Source organism: Brassica rapa, chromosome A01 (genome assembly GCF_000309985.2).
Source record: "Brassica rapa cultivar Chiifu-401-42 chromosome A01, CAAS_Brap_v3.01, whole genome shotgun sequence".
Lineage (NCBI taxonomy): Eukaryota > Viridiplantae > Streptophyta > Magnoliopsida > Brassicales > Brassicaceae > Brassica > Brassica rapa.
In genome coordinates this window covers 12,189,031-12,211,486 of record NC_024795.2, presented here as the reverse complement: position 1 = coordinate 12,211,486, position 22,456 = coordinate 12,189,031, and the positions used below count along the sequence as shown (strand labels likewise).

Genomic DNA, 22,456 nt, shown 5'->3' with positions numbered 1-22,456 from the left:
ATTTAATATATAACATTTCTTAAAAATCTTAGAAATTATATAGATATTAATAAATAAATTTTATCTGTAAATTCAAATTTTATTTTTACTTATAACAAAATATGTCGGAAAAAATCTAACAAAATCTTAATAAAATTTTAAAATATTTTTAAATTAATGCAGATATTGATTTCATAATTAATAATATAGTATTATTATAATCTATTTACTTATAAAATCCCACATTATACTAAAATAAATAACATAAAAATATAAATTATGCTAAGAAAATATAAGTTCTATAATATAACTAAATAACATTTTAAAATGTATTGTATTCAGTCTGTAAAAATTAGAAAAAAATGAAGAAGATTCTAAATTTGTTTATTTCATACTATGAATTTATTTTACCAAACTCGAAAATATATTAATATATAATAACAGTTAATAATAAAGTAAAATGTATAAACAAATCATTATACATTAATAATATCGAATAAGAAACATAACCAATAACATTATAGATTTATACAATATATAACACTAAAATGTAAATTATATCTTTGAAAGTTTTGCGATGGTATCTGTTATATATTTATAAATGAAAATCTATCCACACGGACATGCGGGTGAAAAATCTAGTAAAAAAATATTTCAAGATAAGCTTTTGAGATGTTATTTTTATGTTTAGAACTATATATAAGTGGGTTAGACTATTTTTTTTTTTGCTAAATACTAAGAGGGTATAAAATGGGTTGTAAATTCCTACCTTATGTCTCTGCTGCGATCAACCTGGCGAGCCTTGTTCACTCTTTTTATAAGAAGTTCTCATGCTCACAAGTCACAAGTAAAAAAATTAGAAAAATAGAAAAGAAGGGCCCGTTTGTTTCTCCATTTGGATGAGTCATCTGGATGAAGATAAGAATTTTGTTTGTTTAGGTACTAAAAGTGCAACTCATTCAGATGGATCATCCCGATGACTTTTAGAAATTTAGACTTAATTTTAAAGTTCATTCATCTGAACCAATTTGGATCATTTGAATGGAGATGGTTCATTCAAAATGGTATAATATCTATTATACTCCTAATGTAATTCACAAATTACAAACATAAACATAATATCATTTTTGTCACATACGAAAACTGACAAAACTACAAAAACACGTTTTTTCGCGAAAACCTAAAAACTATTTTTTTAATGCTAAAACCCCAAAAACGAATTTTCCCGCCAACATTGCAAAAACGGGTTTTCCCGTCAAAATTGCAAAAACGTGTTTTCCCGCAAAAACCGAAAAACGTGTTTTCATGCCTAAATCACAAAAAAACATGTTTTCACAGCAACACCCCAAAACACATTTTTCCGCCAAAACACAAAACACGTTTTCCCGCCAAAATTGCAAAAACGTGTTTTCCCGCCAAAACAAAAAAATGTGTTTTTCCGCTAAAACCGAAAATCTCGTTTTCCTGCCAAAACCGAAAAACGCGTTTTCCCGCCAAAACCGAAAAATCTCGTTTTTCCGCCAAAACCGAAAAATCTCGTTTTCTTGCGAAAACCCCAAAAAAACGCAAAATGCGTTTTCTCGCCAAAATGTGTTTCCCCGCCAAAATCGCAAAACACGTTTTCCAGCCAAAAACGTGTTTTCCCGCAAAACCCACAAAAACGCGTTTTCCGCCAAAATCGCAAAAACGCGTTTTCCTGCCAATAACAAAAGATCTCGTTTTCTCGCCAAAACTAAAAAATTTCGTTTTCCCGCGAAAATCGCAAAAACGTGTTTCCCTCCAAAACCGCAAAACGCATTTTCCCGCCAAAAACATGTTTTTCCGCCAAAACCGCAAAAACGTGTTTTCTCGCCAAAACCGAAAATTTGTATTTTCCAGCCAAAACCGAAAATGTGTTTTCTCGTTAAAACCGAAAAATCTTTTCTTCCGTCCAAACCGCAAAAAGAAACTCGTTAATTTTGAAATAATTCTAATGTAAATATATTAAACTAAATAATTAAATGTAATATAGTTAAAATTAATATCAAACATATGATTAAATCAACACAAAGATATTTTGGTAATTTGCTTACTGAACTCATTTGAAAGGAAATAAAAATAAAGAAACAAACATAAAATTTATTTAGATGATTTATCTAGATGAGCTATGTGGATGGACAAACAAACAATCACAAAAATCTAAATGGATTATCTGAATAGATCATACAAATGAAGCATTTGGATGCATATGACAAATAGTGAAACAAACAGCCCCGAACTGTGGAAGCACCGTAGCCTGTTGGTTAAGGTTTAAAGGCTTCTACACCCAAGTCTGGGGTTCAAATCCCAGACTATGCAAATTTATTGCAGATTACAGGAAATCCAGGTTTCAAGTCCCGGAGAGAGCGGTTTATTAAACAATTATGCAGACTACAGAGGAAAAAGCTTGCAAGGGATCTTCAACATGGTGCAAGTACATCTGGTCAGGCGTGGATCTTCATAGGACGGCTCAGGTGATGCAGTTAGGCGTAGGTCTTCATAAGACAGGTAGTATTGTCGGTTGTCGAATCGTCTATGTAATATTTCCTATATCATAATTGTAAGATCATAATAAATCAGCGTTAAAAAAAAAAAAAACAGCCCCGAACTCTTCGAGTGGTTTTCGACTTTTCTGAAACTAACTTCGTCCATGTCGATGATTTTTCATTCCATCTTCATGTTTGGTATCACCAATTCGTTAAAACCAATATTTATACATATATGCTTATTTCTTCATTTTTTTAGAGCCGTAGTGGATCAGAGATAATGCCTTGTCACTTACTCTTTTACTTTCCTGTCTTTGATGATCTCAAATGCTGAAATGCGACACTGGCAAAAGTAAGTTTTAATTGCATTTTAGAGGTTGGGTTGCTTGAAAATGAATTGATCTGCGGAACAAGTCAAAAGTTGCAAGGGATCTTTGCCGGTCGATGAGAGAAGTGATCTTCATGGACGGTTGAACTTTGAAATTGTAACGAATGGTAAGCTTTCTCACATGAATCAATTTATTGGTAACTTGAAGCAATAACTAATACATGTAAAAAAAATTAGAGTTTCATTTTGGTTTTGACCTTACTATACTATTAGATTTTATGTTTTCTGTTAAGCATTTTAAAACAATTAAATGCCACACGTCTTTCTCTCCACAACTAATATGGCACTTATCTGAAGAGAGTTTACCAGTTTTTACATTGTAAATTATGGCATTTTATGAACAACCACATCTTAAGAATTAGTCATGTTTAGTCCATGTCAGTGCTTGACTAATTAGTAATGGATTGAAGAAATAATTTTCTATTTACATTAGTTGAATAAAACAAACAAGTTTTACTTCATGTTTTTTTTGTATGATTTAGGAACTTGACATCTACAGTGCTTTTGTCTTTCACGACAAAAGTCAAGAATCACAATGTTGGTTCACACACTATAAGGTTTATAGGTCGATCTGGATATATTTTCCGACGCAGATGATAGCAACCGCAAGTAATTTAGAGCAGTAGAGGAGGTACATTGAAGAGAAGGGGTTCAAATGACCCCTTCTAATATTTTGCTCGAAAACAGTTTGAACCTAAGATTTTTCAAACTAATGATCATTTTTTTTTCATATTCTATTGTCTAAATTTTCAAAATCATTTAATTATTAATTTCTTTTTAGTAATCAAACACTTCTATTTTAATTAATACTTCAGATATGATTTTTTGTCTTTACATAAGCTTACGTTTAAAAATGTTATATAGTTTTCAATAAATTTGTAATATCTGGATATATATGCTTAATTATTTTAATATGTTTAATAATTATAGAAATTTATATTGAGATTTAATTATGGTATTGCCCCCGGTAAATATTGTGGCTGGCTCCAAATTTATTTATGACACAATAACATACGAAATTTAAGTATAACATAAAATTATAAAATAGGTCCAAATTTTTATAGCGAGGGATACATATTAGATTCATCGTCATTTTACTCAACATAGTTGTAACATAAGTCTCAGAAGAGTATAAGATCTCACATGGTCAACGATTAATCAAAACGGTAAGTGCCATATGCTCAATGAAAGAGGTTTTTGAGATCTTGAGTTTTCTTGATAAAGCAGTTGTTGGGAGATGATTTTCACTCTACAAGTTGTAAATAACAACGGTATGTCAACTATCTTTTAAGATAGTATTAAAGTGTTCTGGTTGTATATACTTACATTATGTATTCCAATTCCAAGTCTTCAAAAAAACTTGTTTTACTGTTATTTAAAATATTTTTCTACGTAATTCAGTAGCTGCTAATAATATGGTAAAAGATTACTCGCCCTTTAACAATTTTTGTGCATTATCTCATTAAGGAGGAGAAAAATATTTATAAGCTCGCAATTGATATACTTAGGAGGGCTTATTGAACAAAGGATTTCATGGAATTTTATTTTTTTCTCAATCCCCTTATTGAATTTGGCATTTATAAAAGTTCTTATAAATCCAAGGTTATTGGATTGATCATTTATATAAATTCCATCAAATCCTCCCTTATTGGAAAATATGGATTTTTCCAACAATATATATCAAGAATTATTTTGAATTATTTGAAAAAACAATTTGCCGTGCAAATTCACTAGGATGAAATACCATCTCATCACATGGTATTTCAAATAAACAAAACAAAAGTAATAACAATTGTTCGTTCTCTTCCTTAATATTTCCAGCCAAAAAAATGTGATCAATTATGGGTTAGTCGCTGTGATGTGATGGTAATTCATCATCTAAAATGTCATCTTCTTTGATGAATCCATTGATTTCGATGAATCAACAGATTCTGATGATTTATGTCATTGTGGACTACTTGAATTTTGAATTTATAGGAGGTTGCATGCTTTGGTCCGGTGAAAGATTTTTGATTATGTCCATGAAGCTTGAAGCTTGATTATGTCCCAACAACAATCTCAGCCCGACCTCAACTATCATCCCACTGTTTCAAACATGACAAGAAGAAGAGGGTAAGTTTGGCTTTTGGCCTCTTCTCATATGAGATGTAATTTTTTTAATCTTTCCTTTTTTTTTGCGGAGAAGACAATTCTATACAAGTCTTCGAAGAGTAATCTTATGGATCAGTTATGTTTGTGTTGTTTTGAAACTTTCTCGGTAAAAATCTTACCAAATCTATTTTATTTTTTTAATTTAAAGTTCTACCAAATCCCCACTAAAACATCCATCAAAATCCTTAAATCCCCATTAAATTCCATCAAATATGAAATCCTCAGAATTTTCTCAAACTCCAGATACAATAAGCCCTAAGAGAATTTAAAAGCCTTTGTAGAAAAATTGATTTGAATATGCATTAACAAGCGGTCAAAAGGTAGACTAAAGAGCCCAACTTGGTTCAAACGCAGCAGTTATGGTTGCGGGTGCGGAAGTTTGCGGATACGGGTGATTGTGATTTCAAGTGTTATTAAATGTTTGGTATAACTTGCACAATGTTTAAATATTGTTGCGTTTGCAGGATATTTGTGACTGGTTGAGTATAAGATATTGTAGCGGTTTAATAATAAATTATCAATATTAACATATTATAACATTATAAAAATAGAAAAACATACTATTGTAATAAAATATAATCATTATCAATATAATATGATTAATAATAATATTAAGTTTATTTATTTAATTTTTTAAATTAGTTGAAAGTTATAATTTTAGTTACATTTTTTGAAGATTCATATTAAACTTTTAAAAGAATATTTTGTTTCGTTTAATATATGTGTATATCTTTATATATGTATGTATATTAATTTTAAAAAAATTCTAATGAATAGTTAGTTATTTTAAAGTTGTTATAAAACAAATTATGATACTGTTTGTGAATTTAAACTATTATATAAAATATGTATATATTTGTATTTATAATATTTTCATTTTTAAATTTTAATTTTAAATTTTTTAAATATTTCTGAAAAAAGTTATATTTATTTATCCACCCGCAACCGTCCGCAACCGCAAACGCTAGTTGGAACTAGCTTTTGATTTTAAGAGATTTGGTGCAGTTTGAAGCGATTTGTAGCGGTTTATATGATTGTTTCAAAACGATGTCAACCGCTACCAACCGCAAAAGCTGCGTTTGCGGGTGATAGCGGAAAAACCAGTCAAGCACTAAAGACCATTAGAATTAGGCATGGCCATTGGAGTAGGGTTTGGGGTATAGGCTTATCGGGTCCAGGTTCTTCGTGTCTTAGATATTTAAATACAAAAAGGTAATTAGAATTTGTCGATTCGGGTTTAGATCTGATATGGTTCGAGTCTTGAATAGTTGGATCCAATAGGTAACTAAAATTTGTTGATTTTGATTCGGTTCAGGTAATGTCGGGTTCAATTAGGGTTATGTCGTGTCTGGCCCGAAAAATACTCAAAAACAAAAAAAAATACCTAAAAATATTTAAATACTCATTTTTTTCAAAATTTTATCCAAAATCTGACCCAAAGACATGAAAAATATTAAAATTTTATCTGATTACCTGAATTATATTTTTAAAAATCTATAATTTTACCAAAACCCCAAAATTATACTCAAAAACCTAAACCGTAATACTAAAAATATACTGAAACACCCATATATATATGATATATACTAGAAGTTTTGGGTATTTCAGGTACCCCATGAATTTCGGGTTCAGGTCGGGTTTAAAAGCCGCTGGTCCTCCACAACAAGACCCAAAAAGGTAAAACCCGAACTGATTTTCCGGGTTGGTTCTAGTTCGGATTTTCGGATACGGGTAAAATTTCTATGCCTAATAAGATTTAAGGCTCCGAGCCCATGTTTGGTTTGTTTCTAATAAAGACCCATGTTTAGGGATGTCCACTACCCCTTCCAGGATCCGCTCATTCGTTTTGTGAGCCATGTGTAATTTGTTTCATAAGAACAACTTTACCGAAGGTCCCTACAGTTTTGAAAAATGCCCTAAAAATACTAACTAAAAATTGTTGCCTTTAGATCTAGTGCAACTGCACCGTCAGCATCCCTAAGCGCCGGGCCTGATTCCTTGGATATGATAATCGCCATATATACACTGTTTACTAGTACAAGTTTGATCAGCTTCCGGAGGTAAGTAACCATTTTCTTCTTTTCGACCTTCTGTCTTAAACCAATGAGTAAGCAATTTCCAAAAATACATAACCAAATTTTTATACTGAACATACGCAATCACGCATCGGTTGCCATATATATAGCACATCTACAACACACAAATGTATTGTATGTACACAACCAAATAGATGTTCAATTGGTAAGTTAGGCTGCGACTGCGAGTGTGTTTATCCGGGTAAAGGGATCTAAAAGGGACAAAAATGCATATACTATATATATATATATATATATAAGTCCAAAAAAGTGCCAGATCTTGTATATTTCAAAATTTTCAACACCGTTTTTCATATAAGCTTTTTCCAAACCTTAGAATAAGATAGTTCGACTTCGATCATAATGTTGATCTTTGAGAAACTACCCACGTTATTAATTTACAACACAAAGTAAAGCAAAACAAAGAAATGGGTTTACTCTTGTCTTAAACCGGAACCTTTTCCGGGAGTCTGGCATTTCCGGATAGACTCAAACTATCGTAGTAATCAACAAGCACTTTCCAGCCTCCGGGGCACATAAATCCATCTGGTGGGCTTTCTTTGTTCTTTGCCAGTCCTCGCATCTATAGAACCAAACCAAATTCAAGTTTTAATCAGAAATAGAACACTCTGTACTCTATTATGTCTCAATGAGTCTGAGAAGTTGTAGTTACCTTAGTGCCAGAGATGAACAAGAAATCTTGAGCCCTCGATGGATCAAAGAAGGCCATCTTGCCTTGTGTCTTATCATACGCAGCAACCTAAACAGATTGTAACCAGAAAAATCAGAACTCAAAAGCCTAAATCTTTGAAGGAGATACCGAGGTTGAGTATGCAGATTTAAATGTACCCTGAAAGGAAGAATGTTGAGCCGTTGGAGTCCAGGAGCCATGCTTAGTACTTTCTTCCCGTGATCAGCATCATACAGATCACGTTTCTCCACAGGGTGACCCATTCCGGCTGGATCTCTACCCACAATGTAGAAGTTAGCACCAGCATTGATCCTAGCCTTTGCATGCCACTGCACTTCGGTTGGACCAGCGTAAAGCATAGGAGATGGGAATATGGAAACCACAGTCGTCTCCGGATCAAGAACACCGTCCTCTAGCACCTTCTCGTGCTGTTTCATTCGCCAGCTTAGAGGAACATCATCCGCCTTGGTGAACCCTCCAAGTGGATGAAGCAAAAGGATCGGGTTCTTGTAACCCATCTCAAGCAGTCTCCGGCGAGTGTCAGTCATGAGAAGGGCGTGTCCGTTGTGAACAGGGTTCCTGAGCTGGAACGCAAAGACAGCATCCGCGCCACGTTTCTCAAGCTCTTTCCGGAGTTCAAATGGCGAAAGCCTGAAACGGTCAAGCCCGTCGTTGTACTTGACAGGCTCAAGAACCTCTAGGTCACCACCAATGAGCCAGTTTCCAGCATTGGTTATCGCCTCTTCTGCATAAGGCAAGCCCGGTGCGGTCGTGCCCCACGTTCTAGCTATTCTTTCCTCTTTGGGATGTTTGTATATCTCAATGCTGAGGAAACCAAAACAAACAAGCACATATTTGTTAAAGCAAACTATAAAGGGCTTCAATTTTTTCTTTTAATATCAGATGGTTCTGGGCCGAAGCCCATAGTCCCCCAGGCCCAAAACCACATCAGATCAAGATTAACAGGGAGGGATGAACTTACTCGCTGAGAATAGCGATTGGATTATCATCGGAATCAACAAGCGCGACACGTTTCGATTCTCCGATGAGGGCTTTCTGTTCATCATCGATGGCAAGAACGATAGGTACAGACATATTGACGACGGATCCGTCGTCGAGACGAAGCGAATTGAAATGAAGAGTTTGAAGGAACTCAGCTTCCCTCATAAACCCTCTAAGAGGACTTGCCCAGCCTTCGCTCAACACGTGCATCCACTGCAAATCGACCGCCGTCAGTTTCACTCTCGGCAAATCCGCCGCCTCGTGCTTCTTCTCCCTTCGTCGCGGCTCCGGGACCACAAGCTCCACCAGCTTCCCGCCGTCTGGCTCGATCAGCGCGGATCGTACGCCGCGAGTGGCTCTTCGGAGGCTGCGAGATCTCGAGCTGGAGGGAAATGAAACGGTGGTTGCGATCAGGGAATCGGATTTGGCGAGAGGATGAGAGAGGAAAGGAGTTGTTTTGGGGAAGGCGGTGGACATGGAGGCCATTGAAGGAGAATCAAAATGTGAATTTGCTATGGTTCAAGCTTTTCTCTAGTGGAGGGAGAGAGAGAGAATTGGATAGTTGATTCTGTTTTGAAGTGGAAGTAGAGAAGTGCGAGTATGGAGGCTCTTTTTAAAGACCAATCTGATTACTTTAAGGACTCTTTTGCAAATGTACCTGGACACTTGTTCCTTTCTACCACGTTCAGTTTTTATCGACCATTTCAAAAAATGTGATAGTATAGCATGAGTATTTATTTGTCCGTTATTGTTTGGTTAGCGTTTTTCTTTTAAAATTTTATATTATAAATATATATATATATAGATTTTTTAAAAAAAAATTGGATATTTGTCAAATTTAATATATATTTTTGTTAATTCGGATAACAAATTGAAAATCAAGGAATAAAAAAAATAAACAACATATTAATTCAGTTTTGAATAATTAAATTAAATATTAAATTTAAATTTCATTTAGTATTAATATTTTAAAATAATATTGGATGATTTAAATAATAATTTCAGATAACTTCAAATAGTTTTGATATTCTCATTAAACTAATTAAAATTTTGAACTGATGAATATAATTTAATTTTAAAATTTAAACTAATACAAGAATTATTTTTTTTTGAATGTACATTATGCTTTGGATCTATATTTGATTTTCATTTGAAATACTTAAAATATTATAAATATTATTAGAAATTTATTATTTTTTGAACGTGAATTTATGATCTCTTGTTTAAATTCGGTATGGTATTTTGATTCCAACTAATTTGTCCAGTCTTAATACAAACCATATAAATTTTTATTTGGCAAGACAAACAATTGAAAAAAATAATAATAATGAGTTAGGACCCCAATGGTATTGGTATGTATAATCGAATTTTATCCAAAAAATCCGTCGAGGTTCCACCAGCACTATCTGACGACCAACCAGGCAAAATTGAATATTAGAATCACGTGAAGGTCCATGTGATATCATCACCAATATTCTTATTTCTCTAGTTAAAGTTTCACTTATATAATATAGTATTTCTTCATTTGAAAAAAAAAGTTCCGTTTCAAGAAAAGGTGCCTCTATTTGGGTAGAATGCTGTATTTGTTAATCATATTTTTGTCGACTCATTATGAAGAGCTCATCACTTTTGACTTGACCTTGTTGACCTGAGCTACCAGGAAACTACGTACAGGTGCAAACCATATCTGATTTCTTTGTTTCCTTTTTTTTGTCGACTTCTTTCTTTCTTTTTTGACGGCGAAATCATGTGTCCACCCTTTACAACAAATTAATTTAACCAAATAATATATTTAATAGACCACAATATGCTCCATCTTGTAAAAAGCATGGAAAATGTCGTAGTTGAGTCAGTTTATTGGTGGTTTAAGAAGTTCACGTTCAACATGTGCAAATAAGAATTCAGAGGGTCGACCTACCCTCATACACACTCATGGGCCGTAAGGACAGTTGAAAAAGAGAATGTCATGGGCTAACACCGAATTATCCCGGATGCAGTCCTAGAGCTTGTTGCTTCTGTCGGTCAACGTATGTTGCTTTTAATATGATAGTTTAAAAACTATTGTATGTTATATATGGTGAAGCTTTATGTGTGGATTTAGTTCTCAATTTGAAGATTTGAGGGTGGTGGTGTTTCGTTGGTGGTTTCCAGCTGCATCAGTGATAATTTGGTGTTCTTTAGATTTAGTTAGAGATCTTTTTCATTGGAAATCTATTGTAATAGTACGCAGAGAGTTAAAAACTGGTCTTCTGAATGGTATCGATGGATCTGATGCATTGTTGCAGCAACGACAATAACTATAGAAGTTTTTGTTTTTAGCACCGGATTCTTAAGAGTTTTTTGGGCTTTTGTGTTTTTGGTGTTTTGTTTTCTAGCTCTAATATTCCGTTTTAGAGTTTTGGGTTGTTTTCGTTCGTCTTTTACTTTCAATTTTTTCAATTTGTTCATCTTAGCTTCCTAAAATGAACACTAAACAGAATTGACAAAGACAATAGAAAGCATATATAAATTATGAGAAATGTTGTATCAGCATAAAAGGTATAGAAGTCTGAGTTCTAATATGGATGCGGGAAAATCTACATATTTACTTCAAACTTTAAAATAAAAATTTCATGATATCTCACTAATGTATTAAAGATTATCTCCACTTTTTATGCAAAAAAAGTCATTAGCTTTCTCTTTGTAGGTCGATTTTTGTATAATGTAATAGTTTCAAACAATTCTAATAAGATAAAAAGATAGTGTTAAAAAACAAGTTAATGAAGTTGTTCAATGACTTTAATTATTGAAAGAGTATCATAAACCTTAAGCTCACAAGCGGCAACTATAAGTTTCAGGTATTTTTCTGCAACTCAATTGCTATTTTACAAGAACTAACTTTGTGATGTTTAAATGTAATAAACAGTCTCTTAATTTAGCATAAACTCTGTTACAAAATTTTTTAGCATAAACTCATTTTCACTCGAGTGTCATACGTTCGTAAACTGAAAAGAACAAGAATTTTTTACTCTCTAAGACACTTTATGTCTTATGTATTATTCAATAAGACACTCCTGCTTGCCACACACATTATGACTCCGTAAAATCTTTCATACCCTCACATTATATTTGACTAGACTACACAAAGACTAACCAGAGAAAACTAACCATGGTTCTTTCTCTTCTCTTCTCAATATTTTCTTTATTTTAAATAAACAAAAGATTTCTTCTCTCTCTTATTTCGAATCTCAAAATCATTTTCCCAAATCCATGAATTTTAATCTCACTGATTTCTCTTTCACCTCTAGTTTCATTTGATTTCAAAACCAACCATGATGCCTCACCAGATGATGTATGCGTCTCCTTACTCTCCTTATCAACACTATAATTATTTGTATCATCATCACCAATCTCGTGGTGGCAAACATAAAAACGCTGAGAACGTTGAGAACTGGATCGATTATTTTGCTTAAGTGGATGGATGATAGTTACCTTAATTGTTTATTTTCTTTCGTTAGAGAAGTAAGTATGTGCTTCACTCTTATTTTTCCTCTTTTCAAAAAAAAAGTTGTGTGTTTCCTTGTTTATGTACAAAGTCTTCTTATTTTGTGGATTAGATTTATTTTGTTCCTTGATGGTTTTGTTCATTGTTTGGCTGATGTATTCACTTTTGAGTTTTGAAACAAAGTATGTAAAATAACTTAATTTATTGAGAAAATAATTTGAATGTTATATGGACAAAAAATCAAAATGGAAAACACATAAAAAACTCATTCAAGTTGTTCGACGAAATGCTCTATAAAAATATGCATGTCCATAAAACGGTGTCCACACAATCATATATGATATATAGAAATATGTATATCCACAAAATAGTGTCCACAAAACCTTGTTCACAAGAACTTGTTCACATGGACATCAAAATTTATTATAAATTTACAAAAAATATATACATTATGGATATCAAAATGTAGAAGAGAAAAAATTATAACTTATTTTATACATTAATATAGATTTTATACATTATAATTTGTAATAATGACCAAAAAAATATGTTGGGAATGTACATAAACACTACACGGTATGCATAAAGCACTTGTGCACAGATACTAAGAAATTATGTAAGATGATTAGGAATATAAGAACTTGTCCAAGAAAACACATCTATGAAACTTAGTTCATGAAACCTCATCCACGAAAATTTAAAGAGATTTTCTACATTTTTTTATCCAGCCATGTCCACATCTTTTTATGTTCACGTATTTTTCTTATATGTTCACAATTTTGCATCCACACTTCTTATGTCCATACATTTTTTTATATAATTGTTGAAATATATAAAATATATATATGAAAATGGATGTTAAAATATAGAGAAAAAGAAATTACAATTTATTGTAATAATTATACTTTCTTCAAATGTCTTAAACTCTGAGAAAAAACAAATAAAAACATAAGAACTTTGTAAAAAAACAAAGAAAAAGTTGAGAAGAAAGTATTCCCCAGAAACCAAACTTAATAACTCCTACGAAATGCAGGGTTGTACTGTCGCTTTCCAGTTGGCGAGAAATAATAAAAAAACATTGACTCACCTTTGGTCTCAGTTAAGAAAGCGAGGGGCACAATGGTCTGAAACCAGCTCAGAATCAAGACAAAGTATCCCTCCAGCAAGTTGTGTCTAAGTGTGTCAAAAAAGAAAAAAAAATATCTCAAACCGTTATCGACTCAAAGAACAAACTACTTGAACTAAGAAAAGAGAGCAAAGTAAGAAGAAAAAAATCTTGACACCGAGGGGGAGGGTTTTTTAATAAGTTTAGGCTTCCATTATTTCTCATCTCAGAATCTACTAGAATCACACTCTTTATATCAAGTCTTTACAAGCAAAGTTCTTTCACTCAAAGACAAATGCTTTTGTGTGTTCTTGTCTTTTCCGTGCTTATTAAGTTACTATCTTTGAAATGTTATTTGGCTTATGGGCCTCAGAGCCTTATTGTTCGGCTTTGCTAAAACCTTCTTTGGAATCTTTACAAACAAAGTTCTTCGCAAGTCCTAAATCGCAGGACCTGCAACAAGGAAACGAACAATATTTTTGGTCTCATGTCACTCATGCAAACAAGCAAGGCTTATTCATATCCTTAAACTCTAAACACTCTAAAAATATATGGTCATAATTCTTTCGTATTTGATGTTGAAGCAAGCATTAGAAACTATAACATAACTAATTAAACAATTCATGCTTAACAAAATGATTGAAATTCGGATAAGAGCTAAGAAGTATCTTAGCAGGATATCTAATTATTTCAATGTGTATACCATATGTACAGTGATTGAGATTTTTGGCAAAATATTAAACTTTATGGGTATAAAAAATTGTGTTCTTAATTATTAAGGTTCTAAGACAGTGGACGTAGGAGATTTGGGCACGCAGCTGTAAATGGGAAACAGAAAAGACCAAAATGAGTCATCATGGGTCTGCCATAATGAAGTTAAGTAAGTTCCAACTCCATACAAAAATGAATGCGACCTCTCTCGTTCAAAACTACCAGAAACAAAAACATTCGAGAGTGAAATTTTGTGACGCTTTTGTTTTCAATACTGTAGGATAAATCTTTTTACGTGCCTTGGCCAATATTAAAACGACAAGTAAGATGTTTGTGTGTGTGATGAAGCAAGCCACGTCGTCAATTCGATTTCACTTTTCAACTAGATGTGGCTTCTTTCAGATCCCCCACTTCATTTTCCTTTTCTTTTTCAAATTTTATTTCCTGCGTGTTTTTATTTGTTTAACGTTCAATTTCAAATGCATGTATATTATTTTTACTTCTACGATTTCATGTATAGAATAACTAAATAAGGATGGAAAATATCTCTTTAGTAGGAACATCGAGATTTAGCTCAGAATTCAATGGTTTCAAATTTTCTTCTTTGTCAAATGATTTCATTCCTGTTTTCAAAAATAAAGGATTTCATTCCTGTTTTCAAAAATAAATGATTTCATTCCTATTTTTCTCCCAACTGTGGTGGCATCATGATAGTACAATAAAAAGAAAATAAACATTCCATATAAAATAAATAAATAAAAATTTAGAAAAATACTGGACCTATCATTCACCTTCACCCACTCTATAAATTAGATGATCCTGAGTCTATCTCATTCACTACTTCTCTTCCTACTCCATCTTTCGCTTGTACAAACCTAATCAGAAATGGCAACGGCGTCGTTTAGCATGCTGTCAGTGTTCGCCGCTCCTTCCGGTGGATTGGGCTCTCGCAACATCAGAAACACAAACCAAGTCTTCTCCAATAGGAATCCTTTGGTGGGAGTCAGGTGCATGGCTCAGGTATATACGTAATTACAGTGCATCCTATTATACAGCAAATCTTCCCTACGTTACTTGTTTGACATTTTTTTTAATTCTGACCATTCGTTGCGTTAACCCTTTCTTAAGGACGATCCTATCAAGGAAGAATCTCCTCTGCCTTCGACCTCGGCCACTCCACCACAGACGCCGTTGTATTCTCCTCCACCACTTAGCAAGCCTAAGGTATGATCTAATGATCAGTCATTAATATCTTAATCAACTCATGGTGGTCGAAGAATTTATTTTAGATTTTGGAGACCATATATAGTTCGAATTTTCTTTATTGTGTTTTAGTCATGGTTAAATGAATATTAAATAGCAAGAATATCCTACGGTAGACTTCAGAGATTAATCTTGGTTATTAAAAAAAATAAAGGAATAAAAGTCGGTAATACGATAATATCATTATAATTTCATTATGCAAGTGTGGGTTGAATGATTTGTCAATTGTTTTATAGGTGAGTACGAAGTTTGGAGATCTTTTAGCGTTTAGCGGTCCAGCGCCCGAAAGAATAAATGGGAGACTCGCTATGGTAGGGTTCGTAGCGGCGATTGCGGTGGAGCTTTTGAAGGGAGAGAACGTGTTTGCTCAAATCTCCGACGGTGGAGTCGGATGGTTTCTAGGAACAACGGCGTTGCTAACGTTGGCATCGATGATTCCATTGTTCAAGGGAATAAGGGCAGAGTCAAAGTCCAAAGGGTTTATGACGTCAGATGCCGAGCTATGGAATGGTCGATTCGCCATGCTCGGCCTCGTGGCCTTGGCTTTCACTGAGTACGTCAAAGGCGGGACTCTTGTCTAAGTCTTTTTTTTTTCTTCTTTTTTTCATTTCTTGTGTTACCCTTTAGCTATGTTTTAAGGGAGAATTTGGAGGATAATAAGTAAATCAAAGTTTTGTTTTTAATATGATCTGAAAAACCTCAATGCTTTAAAAACTGGGCCAGCAACCGAACCGAATAAGTCTTTGAGTCATGGTTTAACCGAGTTCATCCAGGTTCAGCCGTATTTTGTGTATTTGATATCGTGATAGGATATTTTTTCAGCTCCTATCCAATTCCGACATCTCAATTTGATGATGCCTGATCTTTTTACCCAACAAAGTGTCAATGTTTGGGTTCGCTTCCATAAGCCAAATCTAAAATACATAGAAAAATCCATCCAACATTTAATTGTTCTTCAGATGCACAATTTTCTTTGCTTTGAGTATTGATGCATTTAGCTCATCATAAACATGAAGACCCCAAAGATACATCTTATTTACCAAACATAAGAGATATACATCTTGTCATCCTTAGCAGTGACCAATTCATGTATAACACACATATACACTAGGCTCACCATGTCCAAAAATGAACACTTTGTTACAGACTTTAAGGTGCTCCTCCTTAGTTGTCTTATGTTGATCATTCCATTTCACATAAGCATCCTACTCCATAACCCCTTATCATCCTTTTAATTTTCAAAGTCTATATTGGGTTCTTCTTTGCATTTGAGTCCAGTCACAATATGACATTATCGAAAACCAAATAGACCTCCTTGCAAACAGAAACCATAACTCGTGTAGTTTGAAACTAATTAGTTGTTTGTATATGAAGCTGTGAATAACCTTCCCCGATATCCAAGATTGTGTTCATTGATTGCCACAATAATACCAAAGACAGAGTCTTTCGACACTTCGTTGTACTCTTTAAGAACCATCTTCAATATCTTTAGAATCGTCAATTTGCATCTGTTGTTAATCTTATCAACAAGAAATTCAATTTTTTCTTCAATTATGTGTTTTGACAATTCGTAAGTTATTCCTATAAACCATGAAAATAAAGATTTCGTTAAAGGAATTCATATACATCCAAAATGAAAAACAAATTGTATTGAACCACAAAACAACATGACACAAATATGCCAAGACCATAGAACCTAATAGGCAATCAAACTCAAACTCAATCTCACATTTGCTAACAACATCAAACATATTAGGCATTCAAGTTCTGATTTTAAACAACATATAAGTTGATTTTCAATTTGAACACTATCAAATAATACTGCATACTAAGTCCTACCATTAACTAAATTGATCTTTTTTACATGTGAAAATATACACAGAACATGCACAAATATCAACATCTCAGATTCATAGAAATTCAACTAAACAAAAAAAAAGAGAGGAATTCAAATCTCTGAATGTGAATCAGCCTCTTAGATTATAATAGTTAATTGTGCAATTTAAACTGTATATGTACATCAACAAAAACGAACACAAACAAAATTAAAAAGGAAATCTCAATAATTTTTCGTAAAGGAGGAACCGCGATGGAAGAAGAACATAAGGGAAAAACCTAATGATCACCACCAGTGAAAGAAAGCTTGTTCCATGTTGAATAATTAATTTTCGCCAATGAAAATAACAAGGTGGTTTATAACCGATAAGAAAGAAATAGGAAAAAGAAATGAGAAAGAAAAAGAAAAATGAGGAATGAGGAACGAGAGAAGTGACACCGACTTTACACTCGCCAGTGAACCAAGACACATCAAAAAGAAAACCTCGACGATGATAACATAAATTACCCTTTCAAAGTTTCATGGAAATGAGTAAAAAAAGACGAATGTTTTTTTCGATTTTTCACTTATTTGATTGGTGACCACCAGATTAATAGAAAAATGAACAAAATGAAAAATAAATTTTCAAGGAACTGAAAAAGTAAAAGATAGAAATTTTTGTACATTTGATTCCTCATCAGAATTGCAGAGGGAATTTAGTCTTTATAAATTCATTCCTCTATGAGGAATTTAGAGGAAAATAGTAGGATCTACCTATCAATAATTTGACCAAAAACTTAACCTAATTGGTATAAATTTCGAGGAACAAAACATTCGTCACAATTTGTTTTCTTCATCACCAGTTGGAGTCTTAGAGCGCTCTGAGCTGGGAGATTCTCGACATGTTTCTAACAATAATAATAATGAAGAAAATAGAAAATGGAGAGGAAAGAAAGAGAGACGATTGTTGAAGAAAAACCTTTTGATAAAGTTGAAGAGACTCATTTTAATGGTGTCACTCTATCATTAGTTTATTTTTTGCTTTTTTTTTACGTTGATTTATTATGATATTATATTTATGAGAAAGATTACATAGACAATCGACAACCGACAATACTACATGCCTTTTGAAGATCTACGCCTAACTGCATTATCAGAACCGTCCTATGAAAATCCATTCCTGACCAGATTTACTTGCACCACGTTGAAGCTTCCTTGTAAACTTTTTTTTGTGTAGTCTGCATTAATAAATCGCTCTTCTCCGGGATTTGAAACCTGAATTTCTTGTAATCTGCAAAAAATTATATAGTCCGGGGTTCGAACCCCAAACCTAAGTGTAGAAGCCTTTAAACCTTAATCAATAGGCTACGGTGCTTCCAAAATTTATTTTTTTGTTTTTATCATTTAGTTTCTAAATTATAATTAAACTAGTATTATCATTCGGTGCAATACACAGGCCAATTTTGTTTGCATTAAAATTAGCTTTTTTTGGTAAATGTTGAATTTTAAAAAATTTCTATCAAAACTAAATCTTTATTTGTTACATTTCTCGAGAGTTGGATAAACTAAAAGCTAAAATTAGAGGTGTCGCATTGAAACAAAATAGGTTATAACGTTAAATGGATTATTATGATGTTTCAGAAATACATGTTTGGAAGCAATATTTATATAAAAATAATAAATAAATACCAACAAATAGAAAAATAGTTAAATATTATATATGATTCGTTTAGTTTAGTTTATAAGTCTTTTAAAAAATATAAATCTATTTATTTTTAATAAAATAAAATTAAAACTAAAACTAAAACTAAAATAAATAATAAAAAACATTAAACTTTTACTGAAAGTATTTATTCGAAAGTTTTGCAATCTGATGCCCAGTAAAAAGAAAAAAATGTCCTATTGAATATAAAAGAAAACATATCTTGGGATTTTTTTTTTAACTTGCGTTTTGGTATTCTTCTCCATCCCTTTCACGTGCAGTCATCACTAACCTGAAACTTCAAAGTACAAAATATATATTAATTAATTTGTATATAATAGACTCGTACACAGATTATAAGAATATGTTATGCTATAAAACCATATTTTTAAACTTGTCAAACCATAACAAACGTAAAAACTCAATTCATATATAGCAGAATCAGATATACTTACTCTTACCAAGTTTCAGACAAAACACTTAGTTTTTTTTGAAGATTTATAGTAGAAATGTAACCATCTTCAAATTAAATAATGCAAAGAGAATTGAGAAGAATTAGAACGTAGTAATTTGAGAAGGAAATAAAATCAATCTCAATAAAGGCCAAACATAAATTTGTATAGATTCAATTTTTTGCTACATTTAAAACAAAGAAAAATGGGAAAAAAAAGAAGGAGAATAAATTTTTAAATTAATTGCTTGGAAGTTATAGATCTCGTGACATGATGGAATATATAGTTGATATGTTTTTTTTTTAAATCTGAACGTGTTGATACTTTTTTTTGGTAAATAAATGTTATGTGTCAGAAATTTGTTGGTTATATGACTTGTGATTTAGTATATAAAAAATATGAAGATGAAAGACCAAGCGGAAACATAACCACGAAAGATATGATGCTCTTATTAACTTAAAAAATTATTAAAAAAAAAAAGAAAAAGAAAAAAATTAATACTGAAAATATGTTTGAAACTAATTTATTTTTAGAAGTTTTTTAATTGTATAATTAGAGGATCAAAATGAGATTACCATTACAATTAATTCTGAGTGGACAAAAACCCCTAAAATGATTTAAAAGAACAATGTATAAGTTTTTTTTGTTTCTTTTAGGAAAATTCTCTTTTTTAAATTGTTAGTTTTCACAAACAAAGAGAATACATTTGACATGTATAATAAGGCTCATTATATTACCCACACAGCAATAAACAACTCTTATTATTTTCCCTTAGTTGAACACAGCTCACAAAGAAACGTACGCAGGAAAATATATGATCAATCAAACTGAGTCGATACAATTTATCGTAAAACGGACACGGCAAAGATTGTAAATAAAGACGAACAGAGTGTTATTAATAAGTATACAACACATGCATACCAAAGCCATCATTCTCCACATGCATATTATAGATTCAAGATCTCTCTTTATTGTAGGCCAAGTTTATTATAGAACCTCTCTTTTTTTGGAAGCAGGAGAGAGAGCGCGCTCTCTAAGCAGAGGCGTTAATGGCTTTCTTCACGAAGTTATCAACATATTCTTTCCTGCGAGACAAAACCAATTAAGTTTTCTTGTTATTGTAATGTTTCGCATAAGAGAACAAGCACAGAGTTGTGCTTTCGATGAGTTGGAAAACATGGCATATGTACCTTGCAGGAAGATGATCGTGTGGACGATTGTATGGTGTCCACACCGGTTCACCCACGAAAAGACGCATTGCCTGTTTGAACCAGAGCTTTCAATTTTCTAAGTAACCAAAAAAACATATATGATAAATGACAAGCACGTATGTAGTAGTTTAAGTTAACCTTGATATAGTTGTCAGAATCCACGGTGAAGCGATGATAAATTCCAGCAGGCAAGACTATCATTCCTCCCTTCTTCACCCAAACTCTGATCCAAGCTTCGTTGCGATCCCTCACATCAAAGTAGCCTTTTTTCCCAAGGAAATTAAAGATTGAGGAGTGATATATTATTTTTTTTTAAAGTAAAGTAGCCAATAAAAAAAAAAGGCACGTACCACTTCCTGCAACGCAGTAACGGATCTCTTCATCAGTGTGGAGATGTTCCTCGAAGAAGCTCTTTACTTTCTCTTCGTAATTTGGAAGCTTCTCTGGGCATACCTCACAAAAGTCCTGAATCAAACTCAAAGCTGTAAAACTACTCGTCTTGTTCCAGAAAAAAAATCTACCCTTTAAACAATCTGCCAAGACATCCTTAATTATAAACCCACCCTTTCACTAAGTGCTCACTACTCAACTTTATAATATAATTTGTTAATAAGACTTGAACAGCTAAACATCACTCTGTGGTGTGTGTCCTAATCAAAATCAAACATTTAGCACTCAATTATAAAATAATGGGGTCAGAATCACAAACCATGTAGGAGTAACCACGAGACTCGCGGATCTTTTTCAACTCCTCATCGGTTTCGTAGTTATCAGCATCAAGTCTCCAGCTAAGGACTCCAAGCTCTGCACAGCAACATTACATGAGAGAAGAGATGTAAGAAGCAGAGAGAGAGCAGCACATATTAATAAAGACACACAAACCTGCAAGTTTGTCGAGAGAGATAAACTCTTTAGGATCCTTGTGGTGAGGAAGTCGCTGATCATCTTGGCTATCATCCATGTACCAAGCCTGAATCACTTCTTCTCTTCCATCCTTTACCAACACAATAAATACATCATTTTGATGCTAAACCCCACAAACAGTTTGAGAAATCGTCGATTGATTTATCCAGAATGGTAGAATCGAATCAACGAATCGCTAAAACCGGAACCTAACCGGAAAACAATCGGCGAGAAAAATCAAAAGCGGAGGAGAAAGAGGATGATACCTTCACGGCTTCACCCATCGTTATGCGTTGTTCCTTCTTCGTCGTCAAAACCACGCGAATAGAATGAATATCTTCTTTTTCGAAATTAGGGGAAAAATATAGAGAGAGAGAGAGAGAGAGAGAGTTGGGTTGGGTTTGTTTTTTTGGTAAAAGACTAAACTACCCCTCGTCATGTGTCAACCCTAGAGATGCGTTTCCGACCATATCCATCGTTGTTTGGAGATTAAAAAAAAAAAATCACACATGACAATAGTCGATTTGATTGAATTTCTCTCTCATTCATGCCTTAAAATAAACAAATAAAATGACCTCATACCTATGGTGTCCTTATCACAATTTTGCATTACCTCTTTTTCTTTTTCAACAAAACCTATTCTAATTCTAAGAAGATTCCAACACAAAAGTTAATTCACTAAAACTGAATCAACTTAAACCACAGCAGAAAACATTAGACAGACTTTTCGCACCGCGTTACTTCCTTACATGATCCATAACAGAAAGAGCCGGGTCTTCACTTTTCTAATGTAGGAAGAAAAAATATTAGACTTTATGCACATTTGAAAACAAGTAATTTATGGATTTTTTTATTTATTTTTCTACATATTAAATTGTTTGGCATGAACAGAATCTTTGAAAACAAAAAAACATGATACATACTTGCATATCGATGAATTAAACATTATCAATAATTAGAAGGATTCATGGTCATGAAGAAAGGAGAAGAAGTCGTGTCCATGCTTCAAACCTGAGACA

The 22,456-nt window shown here is 32.9% G+C and overlaps 3 protein-coding genes across 3 annotated transcripts; 1 reads left to right on the top strand and 2 right to left on the bottom strand.

Moving 5' to 3' along the window:
- Window positions 1–7,354: 7,354 nt before the first annotated feature.
- Window positions 7,355–9,440, bottom strand: LOC103871853 (ATP-sulfurylase 3, chloroplastic). Its single transcript, XM_009150169.3, has 4 exons — window positions 8,771–9,440; window positions 7,947–8,613; window positions 7,771–7,857; window positions 7,355–7,680 (listed from the first exon to the last, which is right to left on the bottom strand). The coding sequence occupies exons 1-4, from the start codon at window positions 9,274–9,276 to the stop codon at window positions 7,543–7,545; spliced, it is 1,398 nt and encodes a 465-aa protein (XP_009148417.1). The 5' UTR covers window positions 9,277–9,440; the 3' UTR covers window positions 7,355–7,542.
- A 5,415-nt stretch (window positions 9,441–14,855) lies between these two features.
- On the top strand, window positions 14,856–16,041 carry LOC103871843 (early light-induced protein 2, chloroplastic). Its single transcript, XM_009150158.3, has 3 exons — window positions 14,856–15,110; window positions 15,219–15,314; window positions 15,590–16,041. The coding sequence occupies exons 1-3, from the start codon at window positions 14,976–14,978 to the stop codon at window positions 15,932–15,934; spliced, it is 576 nt and encodes a 191-aa protein (XP_009148406.1). The 5' UTR covers window positions 14,856–14,975; the 3' UTR covers window positions 15,935–16,041.
- Window positions 16,042–20,070: 4,029 nt separating this feature from the next.
- On the bottom strand, window positions 20,071–21,970 carry LOC103871834 (1,2-dihydroxy-3-keto-5-methylthiopentene dioxygenase 2). Its single transcript, XM_009150146.3, has 7 exons — window positions 21,704–21,970; window positions 21,417–21,528; window positions 21,244–21,338; window positions 20,885–20,999; window positions 20,673–20,797; window positions 20,514–20,584; window positions 20,071–20,408 (listed from the first exon to the last, which is right to left on the bottom strand). Exons 1-7 carry the CDS (start codon window positions 21,719–21,721, stop codon window positions 20,357–20,359), a joined length of 588 nt encoding a protein of 195 aa, XP_009148394.1. The 5' UTR covers window positions 21,722–21,970; the 3' UTR covers window positions 20,071–20,356.
- Between the last annotated feature and the right edge of the window lie 486 nt (window positions 21,971–22,456).